General features: G+C 46.8%; 1 protein-coding gene across 4 annotated transcripts in view; it reads right to left on the reverse strand.

Annotated features, from left to right (window-relative positions):
* Positions 1-19,790, reverse strand: part of DHX9 (DExH-box helicase 9) — a 226,517-nt gene that overhangs the window by 83,659 nt on the left and 123,068 nt on the right. For all 4 annotated transcript variants that reach the window (XM_069232052.1, XM_069232050.1, XM_069232051.1 and 1 more), the window contains one exon: positions 1,016-1,131. In XM_069232052.1, the coding sequence (XP_069088153.1) occupies positions 1,016-1,131 (116 nt within the window). The remainder of the gene's footprint in view (positions 1-1,015; positions 1,132-19,790) is intronic.

Raw genomic sequence — 19,790 nt, forward strand, 5'->3', positions numbered from 1 at the left:
ACTTCATCTGCATCCTGCAGGAACTCTTCTCTGGCTCCAGGGCTGCAGTGCTGACCTGTTCATCTGTCGACCAACTCCTGCATCCACAGCTGGGTGATCAGTTCTACTCCTCTTGGACTCCACTGTACCTCTTGGACTCCACTGTACCTCTTGGACTTGGTCCCCTCTCTCCACAGGTCTTTCTTCAGAAATCCACCACTGATTTTCTTGCAGGCTTGTCTGGGTGCCTTTTTTTTTTTCCTCCTTTTGGGTGGTTTGGGGAACATCCAGTGTTTTACTCTGGCATTTCAAGCTGCTGGGGGGTACTGCGTTACCTTTGGTTTTCTAGTACTTCCTGCTCCCCTCTACACATTTTACTTACCTAGGTGGGGGTACCTTGTTTGCATTCCTTTTTTTTTAGTATATGGTTTGTGCTCCCCCTTGGGTCACTGTTGATTATTACTATTTGAACTATTTTCTATGCCTGTTTCCGATCACTAGTGTATATATTTAGTGTATTACTCACCTCCTAAGGGTGGGTCACCCGTCTAGTATTTTGTGGTGATGTGTTCCAAAAATAAAGTTCCTTTATTTTTGTAACACTGAGTGTATTCTTTCATGTGTTTAAGTGCTGTGTGACTACAGTGGTATTGCATGAACTTCGCATGTCTCCAAATTAAGACTTGGCTGCTCATCCACAGCTGCCTCTAAAGAGCCTGGCTTCTAGACAGTGCTACACTACACTAATTAGGGATACCGGGATATGGTATAAAGGTGTAAGTACCATAGGTACCCACCACACACCAGGCCAGCTTCCTACATCAGGGAAATGTAAAAAGCAGAAAAAGGAGCACTATCTCATTTTAACTACTGCTTGCTAAAGCAAAGCACTAGAAAATAAGATTTCTTAGAAGCCTATCCAGCTATATACATTTCAAACCAGCCCTTTCCAGCATGAGCCATTCATCACAAATGTGTCCTTGTCAATAGAGGCAATTCAGGTACTTCATGCACATTATTAAATTAACAATCTTACCAGTCATCCAGTACCACCATTTCCCCGTCCGACATTACTTTTTTGGAGGCAAACAGAAGCAGCTGGAGTGGGCTCACCATGGTCATGCTTTTGGCAGAAATTGCCCTTGTCCGTATCTACAGGGGATGAGAAAGCAGGTCACGACTTACAAGCTGGAAATGGTAATAGTCATCCACCGACTGCATTATAAACACCACTTGACCACTTCCCCCTAATGAACCCCAACCAATGTTGATATCACTCCTTAATACTAGAGGTAAATCTTGGAATAGCTGCTACAACTTTAACAAAGTCATATGGGCTTTACAATGCAAAACAAATGCTTAACATGAAGCAATTCATGGGCAACAACCTCTGTAGTGCTGTAGACCATGTGAGTGATGTTGGCACTCTTCAACTTAGTACATAATCAAAAGGTGCATACAGGTGGACATGGACTTAATAGAAAGTTCTTGCAGATATGAAGCTTAATGACATATGCAGGCATTCAGGGGTAGAAAGATGAAGGAAAAGGTAGTTGAGGTGTGCAGTAATTACTGGATTACACCAATGCCATCCTTGTCACCCCATAGGAACTGGTGCCCCCCTCCTCTATTACAAGGGGAACCAGTGAGGGTTGGGGGGACACGGACACATGCAGTGTGCCACCTCCAAGTGGAACAGTGTCAGTGTACCTGCTCATAGCCTTTGCTCCGGCGCCATATTACACATGTGGGCACAAAGGACTGCCTCATTTTCATGGGGCAGACCCACACGCAAATGAGGACAAGCGTCCTTGGTTTAACACCAGCACTTGCTAAAACATTTGTAATAAGGTGCTGGAGCAAAGACTTAGACTTCCCTCATTTTTAATGTGGGGGTGGGGAGGGGGGTGGGGGGTGACACATGCAATTACGGGCATGTATCCTCGGGATCACACCAGTTTCCCTTTCTAACTTTGTAGTCATCTTGCTGTGTGCCTGGATAGAATTTAGTTTGTAAGCATGCATGCATGAACCATCTAAAACCTGTAAGGCGCAGGAAGAGAAAGATTATATGGGTGGGAAGCAGTTAAATAACTTTCCGTGTAAGAAGTGAGCAAGGTTGGTTCATCAAGTTGGCCAATAAGAAGGAGGATATATGACATCTTGGGGTCTAAGTCAGGTAAAACCAGTATGTGGTCTAATTCTGCAGCATTCTAAACAATGGGCATATGCCCCCTGTCTGAATCACATAACAGGTGCAGTAAAAAAAATAAAAAAATAAAAAAATAAATAAACGACCACAAGACTGGTGAAGGGAAGTTGCCAACAGAGGGAAAGAAGCTCTATCACATTTCAACTACTGCTTGCTTTATTTGCACTAGTGTCTTTCACTGCGGGACAGACACCTGTGCACAAACTGCATCAGGTGCCTTATGGATGGAAATAGGAGGTAGTGGTTCTAGGGAAAAGGGTTGTTTTCTGTTAGAGAGATGCCCTAAAGGTATTGACAGCACCCTTAAAGTTCAACACACCCTCAAGGTAGTCTTGCTTGCTCAAAACATCGCTAGCATCAAAGCTGGAAATGTCCTTGTTGCTCAATTGATTTTAAGGAAGATTAGCTTGTATACAGGATAATTACATGAATATGAATAGCTCTGCCAATGATGTAAAAAAACTAAATTGTATACATGATTTTATGTGGTGCCAGCAAAGCTAGTGCAAGTTAGGACCCCCTTTGTTTGAGGATTTTCACTACTGGTAGTCAGGGTTTTAATAGTTGTACAACAGAATGGTTCAATTTTCAGATGCTTATGGCCAAAGGGCATGTAGTTGATGGAATGTGATGGATTTATACTGACCTACAATTACTGCTTATTTCTATAACTGAGGAAGGGTCAGGCCCAGCTCAGTAATTTCCTTTCGATTCTGAAGATTTGTTGTAGAAGCCTGTTGTGGTCAATTATATAATAAACTACCAAAAGAGGATGATTTTTATAGGTCAAGGACAAATGGATGGTCTGACTACTAGCATTCCACGTGATGTAGTGAATGCAGTTGCAGTACACTTGCAGGACTTAAGTAAGGATGGTCACTCTCACCAAGGCAATAATGGTTATTTAGGAGAGGCTTACAAAAAACTGCCTGGCATGGGCATAATTTCGGGTGCAGAAAACTTTTTTTTTTTTTTTTTTTTACATTTTATAAAATTCCTCCTTAATCTTTGGCTGTCAACTGTAAAGGAGGGCTTATCATAAGACTAAAGAAAGATTGTTTTAATGCTGAAGTTAGTATGATCGTGGTAGAGTACATGATCATTTACGGCATCTTCTGAACCACTGGCATGGTGTTAGGCAGATATTTATGAGTGCTCATTTGCAGAAATGGTATGTGCAAACTTGCTATCCCCATCTCATGAGCGCTCAGTTCTTTTTGCCTTTGCAGCAAGTTGGTTTGTCCAGATTGGTAACGAAGATGGGTCAATGCCTATATTGGCATGAGCAAGTCTATTTGGTGTAATTAACAGGTCTGTCTCTGCAACCTACCTCAGTTGAATACGTTCTGCTTGCAGTAAAGTTTGAAGGTGTTGCAGAGCCATGTGTCTTGATCTTCAATGGAGGCACTGAGGGATGGAATAGCTTCACAAAGAAGCTTGCAAGTATTTTAATAGGCTCACACATGATGCTGAACACCTCAAATTTGATTCTAGATACCTATGGATAAGAGTGTAGGAACTTTAAGAAGAGCCTTTTTGCTATTACACCTTTTGAGATAGAGTCTCAGCCAAGCTGCTGGGTTCACCAAGTGCTTTATTACGTGGGTAACAGTATTGCCTGCTATGCCATTCCAGCTGCTTCATAACCAAGGCTCTTATCAGTTCAAATTTCTGGTTGGTCCGTAGAACCAAGCAAGCTCCTGCAGAGCTCAGTTGAAAGCAAGTAGGCAAACAGGAGGGCAATAGGTTGAGGATGTCTTTGTAAGTCGGTAGTTGATGCTTGCAGGGGAGTAATTAGGAAAATCTAAAGCTCATAATCCCCAATCTTACTGGCCAACAATCATGCTGGTATTTAATGTTAATATACATTGTAAAACAAGCAGGGCACATAAGAGGTTAAAGGGCAGTGGAAAGGCAGACAAATGCGGACTGGTAGGGGTACCAAGTGAGAGAAAACACATTTTGTAAAATAACCAACATTTTTTAAGGCATTCAAAGCAGAAAGCGAATGTGTTTGTCTGTTCATGGAAAATTCTCCAGTACTGAAGTATCTTTCATAGAATCACATGCTTGAATCATCCCAGTTGTCGAGGTGGGAGCCCCACAGTATATTCTAAAGCAGTGGATGTAATTAACACAGCTTACAATGGCAAAAGACAGACTTAAATAGCTTATCCACAACATTTAGAAAGAACCAAACTCCAGCACAGCACCCTTTAAAATACACCCAGGAGAGGCATCTTCCCTCAGATTTTCTACCACACATAGTGTGAGAGGGAGTATCCTTGAGCTCTGCTCAGTTCTTCACATTTGATTATATCCAGATTTCTTTGGCTGTGTTCCAGTACGTCAGAACTCTTGAAAGGGCTCTTTAGACCTCGTGGGACCTGTGGAAAGAAGAACCTGAGTTCCGAAGGCCTTCATAAAGAATGTATATACTGTCGCTATCCAGTCTACAAGGTTTAAAATTGTAAAATCTACAGGACTTTATCTACCAAAACTCTAAAAGATAGAGAAGGAAGGCTTTTGCTATGGCTTCAGAAGCCTAAAGCTAAAACCGCTGCTGTTTCTCAGGAGGAAGATAGTGAGAAATCTGTTGCCTCACAACCAAGATCCAAAAAGAGAGAGGTCACACCATAGGTCACAGAAAAGCCTTAGAGAAGACACACCATCAGTGTTTAAAAGGCTCCTCTCAGGAGGAAAATATGACAGAATCTAGATCAGAGCTACTACACCATATATAGTAGTGCCACTAAAACTTGCAAAGAACTACTCTGAACTAGTCTTGGGACAACAAACCGACTGGAAAAACAGTTAACAATAACGCTGTTGGCAACACTGAAAATTAACACGGCGACCGCTGCTAATCACCTTGTAGACATCCACCTCATCAACAGTGTAAGGAAATGCCTCCTTGGCATGGTTGCCCCCTGACTTTTTGCCTTTGCTGATGCTATGTTTACAATTGAAAGTGTGCTGAGGTCTGCTAACCAGGCCCCAGCACCAGTGTTTTCCCTAACCTGTACTTTTGTATCCACAATTGGCAGACCCTGGCATCCAGATAAGTCCCTTGTAACTGGTACTTCTAGTACCAAGGGCCCTGATGCCAAGGAAGGTCTCTAAGGGCTGCAGCATGTCTTATGCCACCCTGGAGACCTCTCACTCAGCACAGACACACTGCTTGCCAGCTTGTGTGTGCTAGTGAGGACAAAACGAGTAAGTCGACATGGCACTCCCCTCAGGGTGCCATGCCAGCCTCTCACTGCCTATGCAGTATAGGTAAGACACCCCTCTAGCAGGCCTTACAGCCCTAAGGCAGGGTGCACTATACCATAGGTGAGGGTACCAGTGCATGAGCATGGTACCCCTACAGTGTCTAAACAAAACCTTAGACATTGTAAGTGCAGGGTAGCCATAAGAGTATATGGTCTGGGAGTCTGTCAAACACGAACTCCACAGCACCATAATGGCTACGCTGAAAACTGGGAAGTTTGGTATCAAACTTCTCAGCACAATAAATGCACACTGATGCCAGTGTACATTTTATTGTAAAATACACCACAGAGGGCACCTTAGAGGTGCCCCCTGAAACTTAACCGACTATCTGTGTAGGCTGACTAGTTTTAGCAGCCTGCCACAAACCGAGACATGTTGCTGGCCCCATGGGGAGAGTGCCTTTGTCACTCTGAGGCCAGTAACAAAGCCTGCACTGGGTGGAGATGCTAACACCTCCCCCAGGCAGGAATTGTCACACCTGGCGGTGAGCCTCAAAGGCTCACCTCCTTTGTGCCAACCCAGCAGGACACTCCAGCTAGTGGAGTTGCCCGCCCCCTCCGGCCAGGCCCCACTTTTGGCGGCAAGGCCGGAGAAAATAATGAGAAAAACAAGGAGGAGTCACTGGCCAGTCAGGACAGCCCCTAAGGTGTCCTGAGCTGAAGTGACTCTAACTTTTAGAAATCCTCCATCTTGCAGATGGAGGATTCCCCCAATAGGGTTAGGATTGTGACCCCCTCCCCTTGGGAGGAGGCACAAAGAGGGTGTACCCACCCTCAGGGCTAGTAGCCATTGGCTACTAACCCCCCAGACCTAAACACGCCCTTAAATTTAGTATTTAAGGGCTACCCTGAACCCTAGAAAATTAGATTCCTGCAACTACAAGAAGAAGGACTGCCTAGCTGAAAAACCCCTGCAGAGGAAGACCAGAAGACGACAACTGCCTTGGCTCCAGAAACTCACCGGCCTGTCTCCTGCCTTCCAAAGATCCTGCTCCAGCGACGCCTTCCAAAGGGACCAGCGACCTCGACATCCTCTGAGGACTGCCCCTGCTTCGAAAAGACAAGAAACTCCCGAGGACAGCGGACCTGCTCCAAGAAAAGCTGCAACTTTGTTTCCAGCAGCTTTAAAGAACCCTGCAAGCTCCCCGCAAGAAGCGTGAGACTTGCAACACTGCACCCGGCGACCCCGACTCGGCTGGCGGAAATCCGACACCTCAGGAGGGACCCCAGGACTACTCTGATACTGTGAGTACCAAAACCTGTCCCCCTGAGCCCCCACAGCGCCGCCTGCAGAGGGAAACCCGAGGCTTCCCCTGACCGCGACTCTTTGAACCTAAAGTCCCGACGCCTGGGAGAGACCCTGCACCCGCAGCCCCCAGGACCTGAAGGACCGGACTTTCACTGGAGAAGTGACCCCCAGGAGTCCCTCTCCCTTGCCCAAGTGGAGGTTTCCCCGAGGAATCCCCCCCTTGCCTGCCTGCAGCGCTGAAGAGATCCCGAGATCTCTCATAGACTAACATTGCGAACCCGACGCTTGTTTCTACACTGCACCCGGCCGCCCCCGTGCTGCTGAGGGTGAGATTTCTGTGTGGGCTTGTGTCCCCCCCGGTGCCCTACAAAACCCCTCTGGTCTGCCCTCCGAAGACGCGGGTACTTACCTGCAAGCAGACCGGAACCGGGGCACCCCCTTCTCTCCATTCTAGCCTATGTGTTTTGGGCACCACTTTGAACTCTGCACCTGACCGGCCCTGAGCTGCTGGTGTGGTGACTTTGGGGTTGCCCTGAACCCCCAACGGTGGGCTACCTTGGACCAAGAACTAAGCCCTGTAAGTGTCTTACTTACCTGGTTAACCTAACAAATACTTACCTCCCCTAGGAACTGTGAAAATTGCACTAAGTGTCCACTTTTAAAACAGCTATTTGTGAATAACTTGAAAAGTATACATGCAATTTTGATGATTTGAAGTTCCTAAAGTACTTACCTGCAATACCTTTCGAATGAGATATTACATGTAGAATTTGAACCTGTGGTTCTTAAAATAAACTAAGAAAATATATTTTTCTATAACAAAACCTATTGGCTGGATTTGTCTCTGAGTGTGTGTACCTCATTTATTGTCTATGTGTATGTACAACAAATGCTTAACACTACTCCTTGGATAAGCCTACTGCTCGACCACACTACCACAAAATAGAGCATTAGTATTATCTATTTTTACCACTATTTTACCTCTAAGGGGAACCCTTGGACTCTGTGCATGCTATTCCTTACTTTGAAATAGCACATACAGAGCCAACTTCCTACAAACAGGAACTGTACCAACACTGTCGACGACAATGAAACTGTTGACAAAGACCTCGTTGAGGAGACAATTGACCACACAACCGAGTGAAGAAATATGTAAATCAAAACAAGGCCTAAGAAACCAACCATGCTGATTTTGACTATGCTGTCGCCACCACTGTTGACGACATCTACAGCGAGACTACATTCTACACCAGACATTCTTTGTCAGGAGATTACCTCGCCTAGTAAGGTGTCACCATTGCCACTTAGTCACTTGCTAGTTAAGAATTCAGAATATGAACAAGGCTCTTTGGGTGCAGCTCAGAGTCCATCTGAGTTGCATGTAAAATATTAAGATGATGATGGGGAAATATTATGAACCAGTTTATCAAGGGCAGCAGTATACTGAACATCCAGGTCAATACACTGAACAGAACCACCACTTCGCTCAACGCCACAGAATATGGTCCAGGATCCAGTGGCCTCAGTCCAGGATCTACAAAGCATGCTTCAGGGCTATTACAAGCGCCTTGCAACACCAGCAGGAGGAGCACAATCATCATCTGTAGGTACACAAACTCCTGTACCCAAGTCACCACAACCTAAGCCACCACCAGCCACTCCGAGGACATTTGCAAGGGCACAATTGCCATGCTGCCTCGGGATGATCCATCATCTGAAGATGATGTAGACAGAAAGGAAGGTGAGATTCAAGACATTCAATCCTTGACAAACTAATGGGATGATTACCTTATCCCAACACCACCTCCTCAAGCACTACAACCAGTGGATTTTCCGCCGGCAGACATTGGAGGGTTCCGCACACTCATGGAAAGAGGCATTGTTGTAGGAAGTTGGCTCTGTATATACTATTTCAAAGTAAGAAATAGTGTGCACAGAGTCCAAGGGTTCTCCTTAGAGGTAAGATAGTGGCAAAAAGAGATAATTATAATGCTATACTTTGTGGTAGTGTGGTCGAGCAGTAGGCTTATCAGAGGGTAGTGTCAAGCATTTGTTGAACACACACAGGCAGTAAGTGAGGAACACACACTCAGACAATTCCAGGCCAATAGGTTTTTATATAGAAAAAGATATTTTCTTAGTTTATTTTAAGAACCACAGGTTCAAGATTTACAAACAATACTTTAAATGAAAGGTATTTCACTCCGGTAGCTTAGGAACTTTGAATTATCACAATAGCATGTACAGTTTTGGCAAAAATGGCAATAAGCTATTTTAAAAGTGGACAGTGCAAAAAAATCAACAGTTCCTGGGGGAGGTAAGTAAATGTTAAGTTCACAGGTAAGTAAAGCACTTACAGGGTTCAAAGTTGGGTCCAAGGTAGCCCACCGTTGGGGGTTCAAGGCAACCCCAAAGTTACCACACCAGCAGCTCAGGGCCAGTCAGGTGCAGAGGTCAAAGTGGTGCCCAAAACACATAGGCTTCAATGGAAATAGGGGTGCCCCGGTTCCAGTCTGCCAGCAGGTAAGTAGCTATGTCAACTATGGCTACTCACGGGCTCGCAGTCGCCGGGGAGTCCTCCCTGTAGAGTTAGTTTTCCACAGGTCGAGCCGGGTGCAGAGTGGAAAGTCTCACACTTCCGGCAGGAAACGTGTGTTGTTTCAAAGTTGCTTCTTTGTTGTAAAGTTGCAGTTTTGTTGAACAGGGCCACTGTTGTCTGGAGCTTCTTGGTCCTTTTAGATGCAGGGTAGTCCTCTGAGGCTTCAGAGATCACTTGACCCTGTGGGATTCGTCGCTGTTGCTGTTTTTCTCGAAGTGGGGAGACAGGCCGGTAGGGATGGGGCCAAAGCAGTTGGTGTCTCCGCCTTCTCTGCAGGGCTTCAGGTCAGCAGTCCTTCTTCGTCTTCAGGTTGCAGGAATCTATCTTCCTTGGTTCTGGGAGCCCCTAAATACTCAATTTAGGGGGGTGTTTAGGTCTGGGAGGTTAGTAGCCAATGGCTACTAGCCCGGAGGGTGGCTACACCCTCTTTGTGCAGGGTCCCTGGGGTGGCATAAGACATGCTGCAGCCCTTAGAGACCTTCCCTGGCATCAGGGCACTTGGTACTAGGAGTACCAGTTACAAGGGACTTACCTGGGTGCCAAGGTTGTGCCAATTAAGGAGACAAAGGTACAGTTTAGGGAAAGAACACTGGTGGTGAGGCCTGGTTAGCAGGGTCCCAGCACACTTTCAAATCATAACTTGGCATCAGCAAAGTCAAAAAGTCAGGGGGTAACCATGCCAAGGAGGCATTTCCTTACCCCCCCCCCACCCCCATCTCAAACGAAAGAGGATGAGACTAACCTTTCCCAAGATTCTCTTCATTTTCAAAGTGGAAGAACCTGGAAAGGCCATCTGCATTGGCATGGGCAGTCCCAGGTCTGTGTTCCACTACAAAGCCCATTCCCTGTAGGGAGATGGACCACCTCAACAGTTCAGGATTTTCACCTTTCATTTGCATTAGCCACCTGAGAGGTCTGTGGTCAGTCTGAACTACAAAGTGAGTACCAAACAGGTATGGTCTCAGCTTCTTCAGGGACCAAACCACAGCAAAGGCCTCCATCTCAATGGCACTCCAACGCTGCTCCCTGGGAAGTAACCTGCTAATGAAAGCAACAGGCTGGTCAAGGCCATCATCATTTGTTTGGGACAAAACTGCCCCTATCCCATGTTCAGAGGCATCAGTCTGCACAATTAACTGCTTAGAGTAATCTGGAGCTTTGAGAACTGGTGCTGTGCACATTGCTTGTTTCAGGGTGTCAAAGGCCTGTTGGCATTCTATAGTCCAATTTACTTTCTTGGGCATTTTCTTAGAGGTAAGTTCTGTGAGGGGTGTCACTATGGATCCATATCCCTTCACAAACCAACTATAGTAACCAGTCAAGCCAAGGAATGTCCTGACATGAGTCTGGGTTTTTGGAGCTACCCAGTCCAGAATAGTCTGGATTTTGGGTTGGAGTGGCTGAACTTGGCCTCCACCTACAAGGTGTCCCAAGTAAACCACAATTCCCTGCCCTATCTGACATTTGGATGCCTTGATAGAGAGGCCTTCTGCTTGCAGGGCCTGCAAAACCTTCTTCAGGTGGACCAGGTGATCATGCCAGCTGGAGCTAAGGACAGCAATACCATCAAGATAAGCTGCAGTAAAGGACTCCAAGCCAGCAAGGACTTGATTCACCAACCTTTGGAAGGTTGCAGGGGGATTCTTTAAGCCAAAGGGCATTACAGTAAACTGATAATGCCCATCAGGTGTGGAGAGTGCGGTCTTTTCTTTTGCGGCTGGTGCCATTTTTATTTGCCAGTACCCTGCTGTCAAGACAAAAGGTACTTAAGTATCTGGCAGCACCCAAGTTATCAATGAATTCATCTGGTCTTGGAATGGGATGGGCATCTGTCTTGGTGACAGAATTAAGTCCTCTGTAGTCCACACAAAACATGTCTCTCTTGCCATCCTTGGTGTGAGGTTTGAGGACTAAGACCACTGGACTGGCCCAGGGGCTGTCTGAGTGCTCAATGACTCCCAATTCCAGCATCTTGTGGACTTCCACTTTGATGCTTTCCTTAACTTGGTCAGACTATCTACAAAATTTGTTTTTGACAGGCATGCGGTCTCCTGAGTTTTTGCAGGTAAGTAAACCACCTACGGGGTTCAAGTTTGGGTCCAAGGTAGCCCACCGTTGGGGGTTCAGAGCAACCCCAAAGTTACCACACCAGCAGCTCAGGTGCAGAGGTCAAAGTGGTGCAGTCTTTACCAGGCGTCGGGATCTGAGAAGCAGGCAGTCGCGGTCAGGGGGAGTCTCGGGATTCCCTCTGCAGGCGTCGCTGTGAGGGCTCGGGGGGGCAACTCTGGCTACTCACGGTCTCGCAGTCGCCGGGGAGTCCTCCCTGAAGTGATTGTTCTCCACAAGTCGAGCCGGGCGCATCGGGTGCAGAGTGTCAAGTCTCATGCTTCCGGCGGGAAACGCAAGTTGTTTCAAAGTTACTTCTTTGTTTCAAAGTTGCAGTCTTTGGTGAACAGAGCCGCTGTCCTCGGGAGTTCTTGGTCCTTCTAGATGCAGGGCAGTCCTCTGAGGCTTCAGAGGTCGCTGGTCCCTGGGGAGAGCGTCGCTGGAGCAGTGTCTTTAGAAGTAGGGAGACAGGCCGGTAGAGCTGGGGCCAAAGCAGTTGGTGTCTCCGTCTTCTCTGCAGGGTTTTTCAGCTTAGCAGTCCTCTTCTTCTTAGGTTGCAGGAATCTGAGTTCCTTGGTTCTGGGGAGCCCTTAAATACTAAATTTAAGGGCGTGTTTAGGTCTGGGGGGTTAGAAGCCAATGGCTACTAGCCCTGAGGGTGGGTACACCCTCTTTGTGCCTCCTCCCTGAGGGGAGGGGGGTACATCCCTAATCCTATTGGGGGAATCCTCCATCTGCAAGATGGAGGATTTCTAAAAGTCAGTCACCTCAGCTCAGGACACCTTAGGGGCTGTCCTGACTGGCCGGTGACTCCTTGTTTTTCTCATTATCTCTCCTGGACTTGCCGCCAAAAGTGGGGCCTGTGTCCAGGGGGCGGGCATCTCCACTAGCTGGAGTGCCCTGGGGCATTGTAACGCGAAGCCTGAACCTTTGAGGCTCACTGCTAGGTGTTACAGTTCCTGCAGGGGGAGGTGTGAAGCATCTCTACCCAGAGCAGGCTTTTGTTTCTGTCCCCAGAGAGCACAAAGGCTCTCACCACATGGGGTCAGAAACTCGTCTCTCAGCAGCAGGCTGGCACAGACCAGTCAGTCCTGCACTGAACAATTGGGTAAAATACAGGGGGTATCTCTAAGATGCCCTCTGTGTGCATTTTTTAATAAATCCAACACTGGCATCAGTGTGGGTTTATTATTCTGAGAAGTTTGGTGCCAAACTTCCCAGTATTCAGTGTAGCCATTATGGAGCTGTGGAGTTCGTTTTTGACAGACTCCCAGACCATATACTCTTATGGCTACCCTGCACTTAAAATGTCTAAGGTTTTGCTTAGACACTGTAGGGGCACAGTGCTCATGCACTGGTGCCCTCACCTATGGTATAGTGCACCCTGCCTTAGGGCTGTAAGGCCTGCTAGAGGGGTGACTTATCTATACTGCATAGGCAGTGAGGTTGGCATGGCACCCTGAGGGGAGTGCCATGTCGACTTACTCTTTTTATCCCCACTAGCACACACAAGCTGGCAAGCAGTGTGTCTGTGCTGAGTGAGGGGTTCCCAGGGTGGCATAAGACATGCTCCAGCCCTTAAAGACCTTCCCTGGCATCAGGGCCCTTGGTACCAGGGGTACCAGTTACAAGGGGCTTATCTGGATGCCAGGGTGTGCCAATTGTGGAGACAAAGGTACAGTTTAGGGAAAGAACACTGGTGCTGGGGCCTGGTTAGCAGGGTCCCAACACACTTTCAAATCATAACTTGGCATCAGCAAAGGCAAAAAGTCAGGGGGTACCCATGCCAAGGAGGCATTTCCTTACAATTGTGTTTTCAACGGCAAATCACAGCTAAGCAATGAGACTGTTTTCTATATGATTTTTAAGTGCAGTCCAGAAAAATTAGTTAGGGCAATCCCTACAGTGGATTGTATTTGGGAGCAAGGAGTTAAAATAATGAACACCATCTACTGTCACAGTGGTTGTTCCCAGGATTGACGAAAATTAAAAATCTACAAAAGACTCACCTGCTTGTCTCACATGACATCCGAAACCAGGGTTGGTAATTATTCAAGCTGCTCAACGCCGGTCAAAGAACCTGTCTACTCCAATCTCTATCCCACATGACAAAGAAGGCAGATGCCTTGATAATACTAGAGAGAGATTCTCTGCCATGTCAGGTATGACTGTCTATGTAGCAGACTCCCTGGCACTTCTGGGTAGATATGACCGCCAGATGTGGTTGGACATCGCAGCATATCTGGATTACTTGCCAGAGGACAAGAAAGTGGAGGCAAAAAACAAACAAAAAAAAAAAGGAATCCCTGAGGGCTGGGGTGGATTCTGGCAGTTTCAGCAGTTCAGGCATCAGGGCTGGCTCATTGCTACAGCGTTTTGGTCTGAGGTTCATACCAGAGATATCAACCATACCAATCCATCCGGCAGCCCATTCGATTTGCCTATTGTAGGAATCTGGCACAGCGTGTGGTGGACACCTATAACATTGCACCTTATACTGGATCCAAGCATACCCCTATTAGTGAGTGTTCGTGTCTAGACAGCCAGGGCTCTCTGTGGGGGGAAATCAAGACTTCAAGAAAGCATGTGAGTCACACTGTCACTTATCACGCATGAAAGGAACCACACAATGTTGCAAGAATAAATGTACCCAATTATAGGCACACCAATCTAGACTACCATTGGTATACTTGCCTCTGGAAGTATGAGCACAACAAATATCCACAGTTAAGTAATTAGGAATAGCACAATTTTTCAAGGGCCAGAGTGGGTGGGGGTGGGGGGTGGAATGAAGAGGCCTAACCAAGTACTTTAAAAAAAAAAAAAACTAATGGAGACAGGCGTCTCCCACCAGGGTGTATGGTGTAGTTAGACAACCACTGGGAGAGAGTTGAACTCCAAAAAGTAACTAACTAGAAGATTCCCAGCACCCAGGTGCAGAGAGGTAAGTAATGAAAATGTCACTTACCCAGTGTACATCTGTTCGTGGCATCAGTCGCAGTAGATTCGCATGTTTTGCAATAGCTCGCCATCTGGTGTTGGGCCGGAGTGTTACAAGTTGTTTTTCTTCGAAGAAGTCTTTCGAGTCACGGGACCGAGTGACTCCTCCTTTTGTCTCCATTGCGCATGGGCGTCGACTCCATCTTCGATTGTTTTTCCCCGCAGAGGGTGAGGTAGGAGTTGAATTGTAGTAATAGTGCCCATGCAATGGAGTGACTAAGTATGCACCTATTTAAGGTTGAGATGATACATATATAAATAGTTGAAGGTAACTTCCAAACTGCTACAGGCTCCCGGGGAGGCGGGTGGGCACATGCGAATCTACTGCGACTGATGCCACAAACAGATGTACACTGGGTAAGTGACATTTTCAGTTCGGTGGCATCTGTCGCTGTAGATACGCATGTTTTGCATAGACTAGTAAGCAGTTATCTCCCCAAAAGCGGTGGATCAGCCTGTAGGAGTGGAAGTAGTCTGAAATAATGTTCTTAATACGGCTTGACCTACTGTGGCTTGTTGTGCGGATAACACGTCTACACAGTAGTGCTTGGTGAATGTGTGAGGCGTAGACCATGTGGCTGCCTTACATATTTCTAGCATTGGGATGTTTCCTAGAAAGGCCATGGTAGCACCTTTTTTTCTGGTTGAGTGTGCCCTTGGTGTAATGGGCAGCTGTCGTTTAGCTTTAAGGTAGCAGATTTGGATGCATTTAACTATCCATCTGGCTATACCTTGTTTTGATATTGGGTTTCCTGCATGAGGTTTTTGAAATGCAATAAATAGTTTAGTCTTTCTGATGTTCTTTGTTCTGTCAATGTAATACATCAATGCTCTTTTGACATCTAATGTATGTAGTGCCCTTTCAGCTACGGTATCTGGCTGTGGAAAGAACACTTGAAGTTCCACTGTTTGATTTAGATGGAACGGTGAAATAACCTTTGGCAAAAATTTAGGATTGGTCCTTAGGACGACCTTATTCTTGTGTAGTTGTATAAAAGGTTCCTGTATTGTAAACGCCTGAATCTCGCTTACTCTTCTTAGGGAAGTAATGGCGATGAGAAATGCCACCTTCCAGGTTAGGAACTGTATTTCGCAGGAGTGCATGGGTTCAAAAGGTGGACCCATAAGTCTAGTTAGGACAACATTTAGGTTCCATGAAGGAACAGGTGGTGTTCTTGGTGGTATAATTCTCCTAAGGCCCTCCATGAATGCTTTAATGACTGGTATCTTATATAGGGAAGTTGAATAGGTAGTCTGCAGGTATGCAGATATTGCTGCAAGGTGTATTTTAATGGAAGAGAAAGCCAGGTTAGATTTTTGTAAGTGAAGCAAGTAACCCACTACATGTTCTGGAGTTGTGTGTAATGGTTGTACTTGATTAATATGGCAGTAGCAAACAAACCTCTTCCATTTACTTGCATAGCAGTGCCTGGTGGATGGCCTTCTGTCTTGTTTTATGACTTCCATACATTCTTGGGTAAGTTGTAAGTGCCCGAATTCTAGGATTTCAGGAGCCAGATTGCTAGATTCAGCGATGCTGGATCTGGGTGTCTGATCTTTTGGTTGTGTTGTGTCAATAGATCTGGCCTGTTGGGCAATTTGATGCAGGGTACTACTGATAGGTCTAGCAGCGTTGTGTACCAGGGTTGCCGTGCCCAAGTTGGTGCTATTAATATGAGTTTGAGTTTGTTTTGACTGAGTTTGTTTACCAGGTAAGGAAGGAGAGGGAGAGGAGGAAAAGCGTAAGCAAATATCCCTGACCAGTTCATCCATAGGGCATTGCCTTGGGACTGTTTGTGTGGGTATCTGGATGCGAAGTTTTGGCATTTTGCGTTCTCCCTTGTCGCAAACAAGTCTATCTGAGGTGTTCCCCAGAGTTTGAAATAAGTGTTCAGAATTTGGGGGTGAATTTCCCATTCGTGGACCTGTTGGTGATCTCGAGAGAGATTGTCTGCGAGTTGATTTTGGATCCCTGGTATAAATTGTGCTATTAGGCGAATTTGGTTGTGAATTGCCCAACGCCAAATCTTTTGTGCTAGCAGGCTTAACTGCGCGGAGTGCGTCCCCCCTTGCTTGTTTAGATAATACATTGTTGTCATGTCTGTTTTGACAAGAATGTATTTGTGAACTATTATTGGTTGGAAAGCTTTTAGTGCTTGAAAAACTGCTAGAAGTTCTAGGTGATTTATATGCAGTTTTGTTTGATGTACGTTTGTAAGGAAATGCCTCCTTGGCATGGTTGCCCCCTGACTTTTTGCCTTTGCTGATGCTATGTTTACAATTGAAAGTGTGCTGAGGCCTGCTAACCAGGCCCCAGCACCAGTGTTCTTTCCCTAACCTGTACTTTTGTATCCACAATTGGCAGACCCTGGCATCCAGATAAGTCCCTTGTAACTGGTACTTCTAGTACCAAGGGCCCTGATGCCAAGGAAGGTCTCTAAGGGCTGCAGCATGTCTTATGCCACCCTGGAGACCTCTCACTCAGCACAGACACACTGCTTGCCAGCTTGTGTGTGCTAGTGAGGACAAAACGAGTAAGTCGACATGGCACTCCCCTCAGGGTGCCATGCCAGCCTCTCACTGCCTATGCAGTATAGGTAAGACACCCCTCTAGCAGGCCTTACAGCCCTAAGGCAGGGTGCACTATACCATAGGTGAGGGTACCAGTGCATGAGCATGGTACCCCTACAGTGTCTAAACAAAACCTTAGACATTGTAAGTGCAGGGTAGCCATAAGAGTATATGGTCTGGGAGTCTGTCAAGCACGAACTCCACAGCACCATAATGGCTACACTGAAAACTGGGAAGTTTGGTATCAAACTTCTCAGCACAATAAATGCACACTGATGCCAGTGTACATTTTATTGTAAAATACACCACAGAGGGCACCTTAGAGGTGCCCCCTGAAACTTAACCGACTGTCTGTGTAGGCTGACTAGTTCCAGCAGCCTGCCACACCAGAGACATGTTGCTGGCCCCATGGGGAGAGTGCCTTTGTCACTCTGAGGCCAGTAACAAAGCCTGCACTGGGTGGAGATGCTAACACCTCCCCCAGGCAGGAGTTGTAACACCTGGCGGTGAGCCTCAAAGGCTCACCCCTTTGTCACAGCCCAGCAGGGCACTCCAGCTTAGTGGAGTTGCCCGCCCCCTCCGGCCACGGCCCCCACTTTTGGCGGCAAGGCTGGAGGGAACAAAGAAAGCAACAAGGAGGAGTCACTGGCCAGTCAGGACAGCCCCTAAGGTGTCCTGAGCTGAAGTGACTCTAACTTTTAGAAATCCTCCATCTTGCAGATGGAGGATTCCCCCAATAGGGTTAGGATTGTGACCCCCTCCCCTTGGGAGGAGGCACAAAGAGGGTGTACCCACCCTCAGGGCTAGTAGCCATTGGCTACTAACCCCCCAGACCTAAACACGCCCTTAAATTTAGTATTTAAGGGCTACCCTGAACCCTAGAAAATTAGATTCCTGCAACTACAAGAAGGACTGCCCAGCTGAAAACCCCTGCAGCGGAAGACCAGAAGACGACAACTGCCTTGGCTCCAGAAACTCACCGGCCTGTCTCCTGCCTTCCAAAGATCCTGCTCCAGCGACGCCTTCCAAAGGGACCAGCGACCTCGACATCCTCTGAGGACTGCCCCTGCTTCGAAAAGACAAGAAACTCCCGAGGACAGCGGACCTGCTCCAAGAAAAGCTGCAACTTTGTTTCCAGCAGCTTTAAAGAACCCTGCAAGCTCCCCGCAAGAAGCGTGAGACTTGCAACACTGCACCCGGCGACCCCGACTCAGCTGGTGGCGATCCAACACCTCAGGAGGGACCCCAGGACTACTCTGATACTGTGAGTACCAAAACCTGTCCCCCTGAGCCCCCACAGCGCCGCCTGCAGAGGGAATCCCGAGGCTTCCCCTGACCGCGACTCTTTGAACCTAAAGTCCCGACGCCTGGGAGAGACCCTGCACCCGCAGCCCCCAGGACCTGAAGGACCGGACTTTCACTGGAGAAGTGACCCCCAGGAGTCCCTCTCCCTTGTCCAAGTGGAGGTTTTCCCCGAGGAATCCCCCCCTTGCCTGCCTGCAGCGCTGAAGAGATCCCGAGATCTCTCATAGACTAACATTGCGAACCCGACGCCTGTTTCTACACTGCACCCGGCCGCCCCCGCGCTGCTGAGGGTGAAATTTCTGTGTGGGCTTGTGTCCCCCCCGGTGCCCTACAAAACCCCCCTGGTCTGCCCTCCGAAGACGCGGGTACTTACCTGCAAGCAGACCGGAACCGGGGCACCCCCTTCTCTCCATTCTAGCCTATGTGTTTTGGGCACCACTTTGAACTCTGCACCTGACCGGCCCTGAGCTGCTGGTGTGGTGACTTTGGGGTTGCTCTGAACCCCCAACGGTGGGCTACCTTGGACCAAGAACTAAGCCCTGTAAGTGTCTTACTTACCTGGTTAACCTAACAAATACTTACCTCCCCTAGGAACTGTGAAAATTGCACTAAGTGTCCACTTTTAAAACAGCTATTTGTGAATAACTTGAAAAGTATACATGCAATTTTGATGATTTGAAGTTCCTAAAGTACTTACCTGCAATACCTTTCGAATGAGATATTACATGTAGAATTTGAACCTGTGGTTCTTAAAATAAACTAAGAAAAGATATTTTTCTATACAAAACCTATTGGCTGGATTTGTCTCTGAGTGTGTGTACCTCATTTATTGTCTATGTGTATGTACAACAAATGCTTAACACTACTCCTTGGATAAGCCTACTGCTCGACCACACTACCACAAAATAGAGCATTAGTATTATCTCTTTTTGCCACTATCTTACCTCTAAGGGGAACCCTTGGACTCTGTGCATACTATTCCTTACTTTGAAATAGTGCATACAGAGCCAACTTCCTACATTGGTGGATCAGCGGTGGGGTACAAGACTTTGCATTTGCTGGACTACTCAGCCAATACCTGATCACACGACAAATTCCAAAATTGTCATTAGAAATTCATTTTTGCAATTTGAAAGTTTTCTAAATTCTTAAAAGTCCTGCTAGGGCCTTGTGTGTTAAGTCCCTGTTTAGCATTGTCTTTTAGAGTTTAAAAGTTTGTTAAAAGTTTGAAATTAGATTCTAGAAACAGTTTTAGATTCTTTAAAAAGTATTCCAACTCTTAGCAGAATAATGTCTGATACAGAGATGCAGGTGGTGGAACTCGACACCACACCTTACCTCCATCTTAAGATGAGGGAGCTAAGGTCTCTCTGTAATATAAAGAAAATAACCATTGGCTCCAGACCTACCAAAATTCAGCTCCAGGAGCTGTTGGCAGAGGTTGAAAAAGCCAACCCCTCTGATGATGACCTCACAGAGGAAGAAATTAGTGAC

This window comes from Pleurodeles waltl, chromosome 4_2 (assembly GCF_031143425.1).
Source record: "Pleurodeles waltl isolate 20211129_DDA chromosome 4_2, aPleWal1.hap1.20221129, whole genome shotgun sequence".
NCBI classification, from domain to species: Eukaryota; Metazoa; Chordata; class Amphibia; order Caudata; family Salamandridae; genus Pleurodeles; species Pleurodeles waltl.